Source organism: Odocoileus virginianus, unplaced genomic scaffold (assembly GCF_023699985.2).
Source record: "Odocoileus virginianus isolate 20LAN1187 ecotype Illinois unplaced genomic scaffold, Ovbor_1.2 Unplaced_Scaffold_10, whole genome shotgun sequence".
NCBI classification, from domain to species: Eukaryota; Metazoa; Chordata; class Mammalia; order Artiodactyla; family Cervidae; genus Odocoileus; species Odocoileus virginianus.
In genome coordinates, this window is record NW_027224272.1 from 980,941 (window position 1) to 995,288 (window position 14,348).

Genomic DNA, 14,348 nt, shown 5'->3' on the forward strand with positions numbered 1-14,348 from the left:
AGAAGATAAAATGGTGGAAATAACTTCTGAAGAGCAGAATAAAGTAAAAAGAATAAAAACCACTGAGGATAATTGCACAGACCTCAGGGACAATATCAAATGCACCACAACATTCAAATTATAGAGGTTCCAGAAGAAGAAGAGAAAAATAAAGGGTATGAGAAAATTTTTGAAGAGATTATAGTTGAAAATTTCCCCAACATGGAAAAGGAAATAGTCAATCAAGTCCAAGAGGTGCAAAGAGTCCATACAGGATAAACCCAAGGAGAAATATGCCAAGACACATACTAATCAAACTAACAAAGACTAAACACAAAGAAATAATATTAAAAGCAGCAAAGGAAAAGCAACAAGTAACATAAAAGGGAAACCCCATACATTTAACAGCTGATCTTTCAGCAGAAACTACAGGCCAGAAGGGAGTGGCAGGATATATTTAAAGTACTGAAAGGGAAAAATCTACAACCAAGATTACTGTACCCAGCAAGGATCTCATTCAAAATTGATGGAGAAATAAAAAACTTTTCAGACAAGCAAAAGTTAAAAGAATTCAGTACCACCAAACCAGCTTTACAACAAATGTTAAAAGGTTTTATGACAGACTATTTTTTTTGGAAACCAAAGTCACTGCAGATGGTGACTGCAGCCATGAAATTAAAAGATGCTTGCTCCTTGGAAGAAAAACTATGACCAAAACTAGACAGCATATTAAAAAGCAGAGACATTACTTTGTCAACAAAGGTCCATCTAGTCAAAGCTATGGTTTTTCCAGTAGTCATATATGGATGTGAGAGTTGGACTATAAAGAAAGCTGAATGCCAAAGAATTGATGCTTTTGAACTGTGGTATTGGAGAAGACTCTTGAGAGTCCCTTGGACTGCAAGGAGATCCAACCAGTCCATCCTAAAGGAAATCAGTCCTGAATATTCATTGGAAGGACTGATACTGAAGCTGAAACTCCAATTTTTTGCCACCTGACGCGAAAAACTGACTCATTTGAAAAGACCCTGATACTGGGAAAGAGTGAAGGCAGGAGGAGAAGGGGACGACAGAGGATGAGATGATTAAATGGCATCACTGACTCAATGGACATGAGTTTGAGTAAACTCCGGGAGTTGGTGATGGACAGGGAAGCCTGGTGTGCTGCAGTCCATGGGGTCACAAAGTCAGACACAACTGAGTGACTGAACTGAACTGATGGTCAAGAAACAGAAGAGAAGGAAAAGATCTACACAATCAACCAAAAACAATTAAGAAAATGGCAATGGGAACATATATATCAATAATTACTTTAAATGTAAACAGATTAAATGCTCCAACCAAAAGACACAGACTGGCTGAATGGATACAAAAACAAGACCCATATATATGCTGTCTACAAGAAACCCACTTCAGACCTAAAGACACATATAGACCTGAAAGTGAGAGGATGGAAAAATATATTCCATGCAAATGGGAAGCAAAAGAAAGCTGGAGTAGCAATCCTCATATCAGACAAAATAGACCTTAAAATAAAGAAGATTACAAGAGATAAGGAAGGACACTACATAATGATCAAGGGATCAATCCAAGAGGAAGACATAACAATTGTAAATATCTATGCACCCAACATAGGAGCACCTCAATACATAAGACAAACACTAACAGACATAAAAGGAGAAATTGACAGTAACACAATAATAGCAGGAGACTTTAACACCCCACTCACACCAATGGACAGATGAAAAAAACAGAAAATTAATAAGGAAACACAAGTCTTAAATGATACATTAGATGAGATGGATCTCATTGATATCTTCAGGACATTCCATCCAAATGCAGAATACACCTTCTCAAGTGCACATGGAACATTCTCCAGGATAGACCACATCTTGGGTCACAAATCAAACCTCAGTAAATTTAAGAAAATTGAAATCCATATCAAGCATCTTCTCTGACCACAATGCTATGAGACTAGATATCAATTACAAGAAAAAAACTGTAAAAAACACAAACACATGGAGATTAAACAATACATTTCTAAATAACCAACAGGTTACTGAAGAAATCAAAAGGGAAATCAAAAAATTTCTAGAAACAAATGATAATGAAAACACGACAACTCAAAACCCATGGGATGCAGCAAAAGCAGTTCTAAGAGGAAAGTTTATAGCAATACAATCCTACCTCAAGAAACAAGAAAAACATCAAATAGACAGCCTAACTTTACACCTAAAGCAACTGGAAAAAGAACAAAACACCCCAAAATTAGTAGAAGGAAAGAAACCATAAAGATCTGAGCAGAAATAAATGGAAAAGAAATGAAAGAAACAGTAGAGTGAAGATTAATAAAACTAAAAGCTGGTTCTTTGAGAAGATAAAATTGACAAACCTTTAGCCAGACTCATCAAGAAAAAAAAAGAGAAGAATCAAATCAACAAAATTAGAAATGAAAAAGGAGAGGTTACAACAGACAATGCAGAAATACAAAGGATTATAAGAGACTATTATGAACAACTATATGGCAATAAAATGGATAACCTGGAAGAAATGGACAGATTCTTAGAAAAGTTCAATCTTCCAAGACTGAACCAGGAAGAAATAGAAATTATGAACAACCCAATTACAAGCACTGAAATTGAAGCTGTGATCAAAAATCTCCCAAAAAACAAAGCCCAGGACCAGATGGCTTCACAGGAGAATTCTATCAAACATTTAGAGAAGAGCTAATGCCTATCCTTCTAAAACTCTTTCAAAAAATTTCAGAGGAAGGAACACTTCCAAACTCATTCTACAAGGCCACCATCACCCTGATACCAAAACCAGACAAAGACAACACAAAAAAAGAAAACTACAGGCCAATATCACTGATGAACATAGATGCAAAAATCCTCAACAAAATTTTAGCAAACAATTCAGCAACACATCAAAAAGCTCATACACCACTGATCAAGTTGGGTTTATTCCAGGGATGCAAGGATTCTTCAATATATGCAAATCAATCAATGTGATACACCATATTAACAAATTGAAAGATAAAAACCATATGATAATCTCAATAGATGCAGAAAAAGCCTTTGACAAAATTCAGCACCCATTTATGATTAAAACTCTTCAAAAAATGGGCATAGAAGGAACCTATCTCAACATAGTAAAGGCCATATATGATAAGCCTACAGCAAACATTATTCTCAATGGTGAAAAACTAAAAGCATTCTCCCTAAGATTAGAAACAAGACAAGCGTATGCACTTTCACCACTGTTATTCAACATAGTTCTGGAAGTCCTAGCTATAGCAATCAGAGAAGAAAAAGAAATAAAAGGAATCCAGATCAGAAAAGAAGAAGTAAAGCTCTCACTGTTTGCAGATGACATGATACTGTACATAGAAAACCCTAAAGATAGTATCAGAAAATTACTAGAGCTAATCAGTGAATTTAGCAAAGTTGCAGGATACAAAATCAATACACAGAAATCACTTGCATTTCTATATACTAACAATGAAAAATCAGAAAGAGAAATTAAGGAATCAATCCCATTCACCATTGCAACAAAAAGAATTAAATATCTAGGAATAAACTTACCTAAGGAGACAAAAGAACTGTACACAGAAAATTATAAGACACTGATGAAAGAAATCAAAGATGACATAAACAGATGGAGAGATATTCCATGTTCCTGGGTAGGAAGAATCAATATTGTGAAAATGACTATACTACCAAATGCAATCTACAGATTCAATGTGATCCCTATCAAATTACCAATGGCATTTTTCACAGAACTAGAACAAAAAATTTCACAATTCATATGGAAACACAAAAGACCCCAAATAGCCAAAGCAGTCTTGAGAAAGAAGAATGGAGCTGGAGGAATCAACCTTCCTGACTTCAGATTATACTACAAAGCTACAGTCATCAAGACAGTATGGTACTGGCATAAAAACAGAAATATAGACCAACGGAACAAGATAGAAAGCCCAGAAATAAATCCATGCACCTATGGGTACCTTATTTTTGACAAAGGAGGCAAGAATATACAATGGGGCAAAGACAGTCTCTTCAATAAATGGTGCTGGGAAAACTGGACAGCTACATGTAAAAGAATGAAATTAGAACACTTCCTAACACCATACACAAAGATAAACTCAAAATGGATTAAAGACCTAAATGTAAGACCAGAAACTATAAAACTCTTAGAGGAAAACATAGGCAGAACACTCAATGACATAAATCAAAGCAAGATCCTCTATGACCCACCTCCTAGAGTAACAGAAATAAAACAAAAGTAAACAAGTGGGACCTGATTAAACTTAAAAGCTTTTGCACCACAAAGGAAACTATAAGCAAGGTGAAAAGACAACCCTCAGAATGGGAGAAAATAATAGCAAATGAAACAACTGACAAAGGATTAATTTCCAAAATATATAAGCAGCTCATACAACTCAATGCCAAAAAACAAACAACCCAATCAAAAAGTGGGAAAAAGACCTAAACAGACATTTCTCCAAAGAAGAAAGATGGTTAACAAACACATGAAAAGATGCTCAACACTGCTCATTATTAGAGAAATACAAATCAAAACTACAATGAGATATCACCTCACACCAGTCAGAATGGCCATCATCAAAAGTCTACAAACAATAAATACTGGAGAGGATGTGGAGAAAAGGGAATGCTCTTGCACTGTTGGTGGGAATGTAAATTGATACAGCCACTATGGAAGACAGTATGGAGATTCCTTAAAAAACTAGGAATAAAACCACCATATGACCCAGCAATCCCACTCCTAGGCATATACCCTGAGGAAACCAAAATTGAAAAAGACACATGTATCCCATTGTTCACTGCAGCACTATTTACAATAGCTAGAACATGGAAGCAACCTAGATGTCCATCGACAGATGAATGGATAAAGAAGTTGTGGTACATATACACAATGGAATATTACTCAGCCATAAAAAGGAATGCATTTGAGTCAGTTCTGATGAGGTGGATGAACCTAGAACCTATTACACAGAGTGAAGTGAGTCAGAAAGAGAAAGATAAATATCATATTCTAACATGTATATATAGAATCCAGAAAAGTCATACTGAAGAATTTATTTACAGGGCAGCAGTGGAGAAACAGACATAGAGAATAGACTTATGGACATGGGGAGAGGGGAGGAGAGGGTGAGATGTATGGAAAGAGTAACATGGAAACTTACATTACCATATGTAAAATAGATAGCCAATGGGAATTTGCTGTATGGCTCAGGAAACTCAAACAGGGGCTCTGTATCAATCTAGAGGGGTGGGATGGGGAGGGAGATGGGAGGGAGGTTCAAAAGGGAGGGGATATATATATATATATACACATATATATGTATATATGTATATAAATACACACACACACACACACACGGCTGATACATGTTGAGGTTTGACAGAAAACAAAATTCTGTAAAGCAATTATCTTGATAAAAAAATAGAACAGACCATAGTGAACTCTGTAGACAGTATAATTCCATGTGAACCATATGTGCACCCACAGCATATATCCCAATTAATGTATTGCAACTAAGAAGGCAAAATTAATCTTCAGCATTTTCTCAAATCTTAATGTATCGTTAAATTTTCTTAACTTTTTCCTCCTGAAAGCTAAATAACAGATATTATTGCTTCAAAAATAAGACTTTAAAATCAGTAAACTCTGTAGTTTAGTAACATTACTTAGAAATGTGTTATTAAATATATTCTTTGTTAGCATTCACTACATCTTCTTATTGTGTTATTAATTCCTTTCACTTATTCTATCTATACCAATTGGGTACAAGGCATCATGCCAGTTATGCTGGGACATAAAAAAAATGTTTTGACATAAGAGTCTTGTACTCTAATTGCCATATAAGCAGTCTGATTCTTGTTTGGAAGGATACGGCAACATGCCTTTCCATATAATGGTAGCAAGAAGTTCTCTCTTTGGCACTTCTGTTGCCCTCAAAGAAACAGCATATCACAGATTGTCCCTGAAACGTTTCCAGTGGTATCCTTTCCTCATGGGCACATTCTAGGAAAGGCTTTTTTTCCTTTGATTTTCTTCCTTTGTTATTTTTGGTGATGTTTTTAAATCACCAAACATCAAGGAATGCTATCCAATAACCAGTGTCATAGCTGCTGCTGCTGCTGCTAAGTCGCTTCAGTCGTGTCTGACTCTGTGTGACCCCATAGACGGCAGCCCATCAGGCTCCACCGTCCCTGGGACTCTCCAGGCAAGAACACTGGAGTGGGTTGCCATTTCCTTCTCCAATGCATGAAAGTGAAAAGTGAAAGTGAAGTAGCTCAGTTGTGTCTGACTCTTCACGACCCCATGGACTGCAGCCCACCAGGCTTCTCTGCCCATGGGATTTTCCAGGCAAGAGTACTGGAGTGGGTTGCCATTGCCTTACCCCTCTTTAAATCTTCACTGCATGTCTTTGGTGATTTCAGGTGATGGCTCCAACAGCCTCAGGCACACCCTACTCAAAGCTAAGCACAAAGCACACGCTTGCTCGAATATCAGTGATTTGGGGGTTAGCTGCAACTTTGCTCTCCTTCACAAGATGTCATATCTTAAATTTTCCAGAAAGCATAATTGAGACCAAAAACCCATATAGAATCCTTGTGTGTGTCCTCTGTAGCTCCTGAGATACACTGCAAGCATGAAGCCAGACTCCACTGGCAACCATTTTACTGAACACAGGCATGCTCACAAGTAGAAAATGATCCACTACAAAAAGAGCTTAGCCACCTTTGATAGCTTCTTAGGAATATTTTAACTCCACTGCTCTCCAGTAATATGAGTAACAGAATGCTGAACTTACTTCTTTGGGAGAAAATGCTATGCCACACTCCACAGTTGTCTCTTCCTCTAAGTCCAAGAAAAATATGTTAGGAAATGCAGGGTCTGTGAATTTCCCTATAAGACCAGAAAAAAAGACACTTTAAAAAAATGCCAGATATATATCTAAGTATTACTGCTAAATGTGGAGATGAAACTTTGAGAAAGCTCAGCAAAACATTCATAACAATTAAAAAGTAGTTGCTGAATCATCTGTGTAGGGCCGCATAAGGCTGCTTCGTTACTATCTCAACAGTTAGAACCTTACATGGAACAACTGACTGGTTCAAAATTGAGAAAGGAGTACAAGGCTGTTTATTGTCACTCTGTTTATTTAACTTATACACAGAACACATCATGCAAAATGCCAGGCTGGATGAGTTACAAGCTGGAATCAAGATTTCTGGGAGAAATATCAACAACCTCAGATATGCAGATGATACCACTTTAATGGCAGAAAACAAAGAGGAACAAAAGACTCTTCTGATAAGGGTGAAAGAGGAGAGTGAAAACAATGACTTAAAACTCAATATTTAAAAAAAAAACACCTACGATCATAGCATCTGGTTCCATCACTTTACAACAAATAGAAAGGGAAAAGGTAGAAGCAGTGAGATTTCCTCTTCTTAGACTCTAAAATCACTGCAGATGGTGACTGCAGCCATGAAATTAGAAGATGATTGCTTCTTGGCAGGAAAGCTATGACAAACCTAGACAGTGTATTAAAAAGCAAAGACATCACTTTCAACAAAGGTCCATATAGTCAAGGCTATGGTCTTTCCAGTAGTCATGTACAGATGTGAGAGCTGAACCATAAAGAAGGCTGAGTGCCAAAGAATTGATGCTTTGAACTGTGGTGCTGAAGAAGACTCTTGAGAGTCCCTTGGACTGCAAGGAGATCAAACCAGTCAATCTTAAAGGAAATCAACCCTGAATACTCATTGGAAGGACTGATGCTGAAGCTGAAGCTCCAATACTTTGGCCACCTGATGTGAAGAGCTGACTCATTGGAAAAAATCCTGATGCTGGGAAAGACTGAAGGCAGGAGGAGAAGGGGATGACAGAGGATGAGATGGTTGGATGGGCATCACCATTCAATGGACATGAACTTGGGCAAACTCCGGGAGATGGTGAGGGACAGGGAAGCCTGGCATGCTGCAGTCCATGGAGTTGCAAAGAGTTGGACATATATTCAATTAGCAAAAAGAGATGGTAAACCTATTTAAAAAATTTCCGATGAGTATAAAAAGGTGTAAAGGTCAAGGTCAAATAACTCACTGAATCTTAGGTCTGAGAGAATTGAGACTCCCTCTCCAGCAAAGATGGAGAGGGGAAGAACCAGACCTCCTCTGATGCCTTACAGAATTCACAAAGAAGATAAGACACAATTTTGTACAAGGAAAACTTTCAATGTAACGGCATAACTTCAAAAACAAAGGCATTGGGTGAAAATACAGACAACTGTCAAAAAGCAACACAAACTTCAGGGTAAAAAATTATAACCATTTAAATAAACCTCTAAAATAAGTTCTTAAAGACTGAATGTTAGCTACAATGGAACATCTATCTTCATCTAAACCATTCTAAAATCGCTTTTTCTCCCTGAAATTTTCAGATTAATCCAAGGAACAATAATTTCAATTACTCCTGTCTGGAAATAAACTTAAATAATTCATTCCACCCTTCTCCATCCAGGTAAAATCTCACTGAACTTGATGTATGATATAAAAACCATTAGACAAATGAACCAAAAAAATCCATTAAGTGTTAATTAACACAAACATGTTTGTGGTGTGGAAAAAAAATACATATTATACAGCAAAGAATACCCACATAGAATGACTATATATCTCAAATATATAAAATATAATAAAACAGATATTCTTAAATATATCTGTAGTATACATAAACATATAGACTGTGAAATGCAATAATCCAACATAGCATCAATAAATACTTGCTGAGTACTTACAATGTGCAGAGAGTTACATCAGACAACTCTAGCAGAAAGCAAAATTTGGAACTGTAGTCGTTGAGCTCATGAGCTCACAGTAAAGACGACAAACAAGTACAAGGCTCTTTTTAATACAAGCTACAACTTTTGTCACAGAAAGATGTTTATGTGTTAATATACTCATATTGATAAAATGTATTTTCTGGACATTTTAAGTATAAACTTTATTGCAATTATAAACTTTATTAATAATTATTATTAAGATCGACTTATGTACATCCTAAGACTGTGTCAACAGTCTGCTGTTGAGACCCAATGCTACTGGAAATAGGAAACCAACAAAGCTTTTCAGATGGGATAAGATCTTTATGTGAAAGAGATCACTCTCTGGTATAGGTGTGAGGGAAAAAGGCTTGGAGGCTGGGAAAGCATTTTAAAAGAAGATGCAGTGGCCTAGAAGGGAAATTTGAGCTAGGGCTAAGGCAGAACTGTGGAAAGAAATGCACCTTGTTGAGTAGCTCTACAGAATAAACAGGAAGAATCTGTGAACCATTAACAAGATGCATGAAAGCATATGAGGCAATCAGAGCAAAAATGTTAAGGCAATTAAAGTTTCACATCCAAATTTTTCAAAAATGAATATAAAATTCATATAGATTTCCTAATGTCTACTGTCATCATTCTTGGGCTATTCCACAGTCCCTGCAAACACAGCATGCTCGCCTAGACCTATTCCTTTTCCCACATTATTCAGTTCAGTTGCTTGGTCCTGTCTGACTCTTTGAGACCCTGTGGACTGCAGCACGCCAGGCTTCCCTGTCCATCACTAACTCCCAAAGCTTGCTCAAACTCATGTCCATTGAATCGGTGACAACATACAACCATCTAATCCTCTTTCGTCCCTTCTTCTCCTGTCTTCAATCTTTCCCAGCATCAGGGTCTTTTCCAATGAGTCAGTTCTTCACATCAGGTGGCCAAAGTATTAGAGCTTCAGCTTCAACATCAGTCCTTCCAATGAATATTCAGGACTGATTTCCTTTAGGATTGACTGGTTTGATCTCCTTGCAGTCCAAGGGACTCTCAAGAGTCTTCTCCAACACCACAGTTCGAAAGCATCAATTCTTTGGCACTCAGCTTTCTTTATGGTCCAACTCTCACATCCATACAAGACTAATGGAAAAACCATAGCCTTGACTATACTGACTTTTGCTGGCAAAGTAATGTATCTTGCTTTTTTAATGCTCCCACATTATATCAACTATGAATTGCTCATCTAGGCACCTGTCACTTACAGTTAAAAACTGGGAATGATCCAAAATTTCTTCCTCTTCCCTAATACACACGTCCACTTGATGACCACATCGGAGCATTTCTAATTTCTAAGCACCTTTGGCAATCTCCTCCTTTCCTTCCCCAACATCAAAGTCTGAGCCCAGGCTCTCATCATTTCCCACCTGTATGGCCACCACACCTAACTGATCTCCCCGTCTCTGGTCTTACCCTTTCCATCCTCACATTTTCCCCCAGGCGATTTTCAACTTCAGTCCAAAAGGAAAATCAGTGAAGGGCAAGCCAACTCACACCATTGCCTAGATATCAATCCTATAACCAAACTGCCTAACCTCTAGAATGGATTCCTTGGTGGCTCAGTGGTAAAGAATTTGCCTGCCAATGCAGGAGATGTGGGTTTGACCCCTGGGTCAGGAAGATCCCCTGGAGAAGGAAATGAGCAACCCACTCCAGTACTCTTGCCTGGGAAATCTCATGGACAGAGGAGACTGGTGAGCTACAGTTCATGGGTCACAAAAGGGGAAACAACTTAGGGACTAAACAACAACAGCCCCTAGAATAAATGTCCAGAAAAGAATGTTAGTTACCTGGGTCTCAGTTGCTCCTCTAGTCCTGTACTCCTATACTCTAGATATTCCCAACTACTTGCCATATTGACTCGTTTCTACACCTTTACTTTCATTCTTTTCTATCCCCTTCTCTGTATCGCTCCTCATTCTTCTATATCCAGATGAAGCATCAGTTTCCCCAAGAAATTTCTCCTAGTGCTGATTCTCAGCTAGTTACCCTTAACATATGTTACTTAGCACCATTAACTGACTTGTCTTGAAGCATCCACCATACTATATGGTAATAACCCAATACTTCATTTCTCTCTCTCCTAGTGTTATATAGGTGGTAACCATTTGTTACTTAGATCCAATAGCCATCTTTCTCTGCTCTCCTCTGTCCTAACCTCTACAGACTGATTTATTGAGGCTCCTAGCTCTTCTGCCTCTGATCTGGTTCAACCACAGGGAGATGCCAGCAAGGTATCAGAGGATAGAAGGTATTTATGCCCTCACATTTTCCCTACAATTCTGCCAAGGATTTTTTAAAAATAATTTTTAACAATTTTAATAATATTTTTTAAAATAATTACAGTTTATCAGATGGCCTCTCTTTTACAGTTTCACCACTCATAGGGCTCCGACATCCTGCCTCATCTTGCTCCTTTAGGTAGAGGTAGAAACAACTTCTATCCTTGTCAGTTCCTTTAAACCTGGCTCCCAGGTCCATACCTAACTCCTTCATTAAATAATCTTCAGTTAAATGCTTGAAGTGAGTCATTTATTCACTACTAAGACCTTGACTGATAAACTTACTATTCACTGTTGGAGAATAAGTAAGATGTATTATTGTCTTTATAGACTCATAAGCTAGTATCTGATCTATAATTGGTATTCAACAAATATATGCTGAATAAAAAATGACTAAAGCAATGGTTGGCAAACAGTTTTCTATAAGAGTTTCGACAGTAAATATTTTAGGTTTTGCAAGCCATATGGTTTCTGTCACAACTATTCAACTCTGCCATTATAAAAGTATCCATAAACAATATACAAACAAATGAGTATGCCCGTATTCTAATAAAACTTTATTTATAAAAAGAGGGGCCAGGCCAGATTTAGCCCGTAGATCTTACTTTGACAACACCTGAGATAAACAATTGAAATCTATTTTTTCAAACAATTTAACATAAAGATACCTAATATATAGTTAAACACACAGAACTATCTAAAATATTTACCTAAAATTCTTAAGCAATTAAAACTAGCAATTAATAATTTTATTTTTATTTATAGTATATACTGATATATAACATACTTAACCTATTATATCTATTAGTAAGCACAGTTAATTGCCATGTATTACTAGTCTTCTGGTATTAATACAGGTGTATTTATAAAAATAGAACCAAGATGGGTTACAGGACATAAGAAAAACATGCACTGAGTCATTAAAAATATCAAGAATAATTGCCCTTCACAGTACTCAACATTATTTCTTTGAGAACTTAAAATTCTTTTACTTTTATAATAATATCATCATAGCATAAAATATGTACCTGGTTTGCCTTCAAAATCCAGTGAAAAATCATCAGCACCTTCCAGATTAAACTCTACTCTGGCACGTGTTACACTTTTGTTTTTTACTAAAAATGGCATAATGTGAGTAGCACCAATATAGATGTCAGTGAAGTTAAATCTATTCTAAAAAACAAACAAACAAAAAAAGAAATAATAAATAGAAGGTAGAGTAACAGTTAATAAAAACAATGTAAACTAAAAATTATACTGTAAGACACGAGATCTTAAAAGCCCTTATCACTAGAAAGAAAAAGATAATGCTTGGTGACGGATGATAACTAGACCTACCATGGTGAACATTTCACAATATATACAAATATTGAATCATATTGTACACCTGAAACTAACATAATGTTATATTTCAATTATATCTCAATAAAAAATTACACTCTAATGTTTTTCAAGGACATCATTAATGGTGGCACACTCTACAAACTGGGTTTCCCAGGAGGAGCAGTGGTAAAGAATCTACCTGCCAATGCAGGAGACACAGGTTCGATCCCTGGGTTGGGAAGATCCCCTGGAGAAGGAAATGGCAACCCATTCCAGTATTCTTGCCTGGGAAATTCCATGGACAGAGGAGCCTGGCAGACTACAGTCTATGGGGTCGCAAAAGAATCAGACATGATTTAGCAATTAAATGAGAACTCTATACACATTCATTATATTTTTCTTCTTTCTCTCTCCTGCATGTAATCAGTTATCAAATTCCATTAATTCTGCCTCCTTCACCTCTTATCTTTATTGCAATTATATAAAGTTAGCAAACTTTCATTTCATTTCTAGATCTTGACTTTCTCCAATTCTCCGTTCCACAACTAAGTCACAAGTAAACTAATTGAAAATCTGACCACATGATTTCTTGTCTTAAAATGTAATGATTTTTCTGCATGTACAGGACAATGTCAAGTTCATTAGGAGGGCTCATAAAGTTCACCATGACCTTCCCCCGCCTCATGTTCCAGCCTCGACTCTTACCCCTACCACTTCATATTTCAGCAAGCTGTATGACCTGTCGTTTCCAACCAATACAGACACTTCTACCCTCTGTGTCTTTATCGAGGTATCTCTTCTGTCAGGAAGACCCTTCTCTAACTTGCAATTGCCTGATAAAATACTATGTATCCTTCAAACACCAGCTGGATAAGCCACAGTTAATTACAGTCTGCTCAAGACTACTTCTGTTCCTTATGTTTACTTACATTATGACATCACAAGTCCATTGATTTGTATATTTATATGTGTCTCCTAGTGGATCTTACGTCTCATTCATTTTTGCCTCGTATCTACCTGACATCTAGCTTAAATATATAAGGAATGTTAACTGAATGTATCTTAGCTTTAACTTATATGACAGACATGTGCCTATACCAAAAAACTCTGTAGGATTCCTCTTCTGGTGGAGTAACTATAGATACCCTATAGTTCCTTAGTAAAAGAATAATATACAGCATTAAAAGAGAAAGAGACAACAGTATCCTGATGTTGAGAAAAACAAGTCAACTGTTCACTATTTGTTGCAGTTGTTGGTGCTAGTGGTAAAGAACCTGTCTGCCAATGCAGGAGATGTAAGAGACACAGGTTCAATTCCTGGGTCAGGAAGATCCCCTGGAGGAGGGCATGGCAACCCACTCCAGTGTTCTTGCCTGGGAAATCCCATGGAGAGAGGAGCCTGGCAGGTTACAGTTCATAGGGTCACAAAGAGTCAGACATGACTGAAACAACTTAACATGCAAAATATCAACTCAGTTCTACAAGTGAAATTTGTAAAACCCAAAACAGGTAGTAAAAGTTTGATGCTTCATATATGCAACAAATCATTCCTCTTATCCCACTTTGGTCTTTCCCATAGGCTCATTTGGATAAAATTCCCTAATTGATATTAAGACACACATTCTCTCTCTCTCTCTTCAGTCACTCAGTCATGTCTGACTCTTTGTGACCCCATGGACCGTAGCCCGCCAGGCTCCTCCATCCATAGGATTCTCCAGGCAAGAATACTGGAGTGGGTTGCCATTTCCTTCTCCTCATAATTATTAGATGTATTGCTAATAATATCTGGAAACACTGGATTACTGGTTTTAAATGGTAACTAGGCAGCAATGTTTAAAAATTCAAAATAATTAGGGAATATTGAT

General features: G+C 37.0%; 1 protein-coding gene across 1 annotated transcript in view; it reads right to left on the bottom strand.

Annotated features, from left to right (window-relative positions):
- The window catches only part of CFAP47 (cilia and flagella associated protein 47), a 491,580-nt gene that overhangs the window by 412,945 nt on the left and 64,287 nt on the right, over positions 1 to 14,348 (bottom strand). The window contains exons 20-21 of the mRNA XM_020881679.2: positions 12,189 to 12,333; positions 6,821 to 6,915 (exon numbers count right to left, since the gene is read on the bottom strand). Coding sequence (XP_020737338.2) covers positions 6,821 to 6,915; positions 12,189 to 12,333 — 240 coding nt within the window. The remainder of the gene's footprint in view (positions 1 to 6,820; positions 6,916 to 12,188; positions 12,334 to 14,348) is intronic.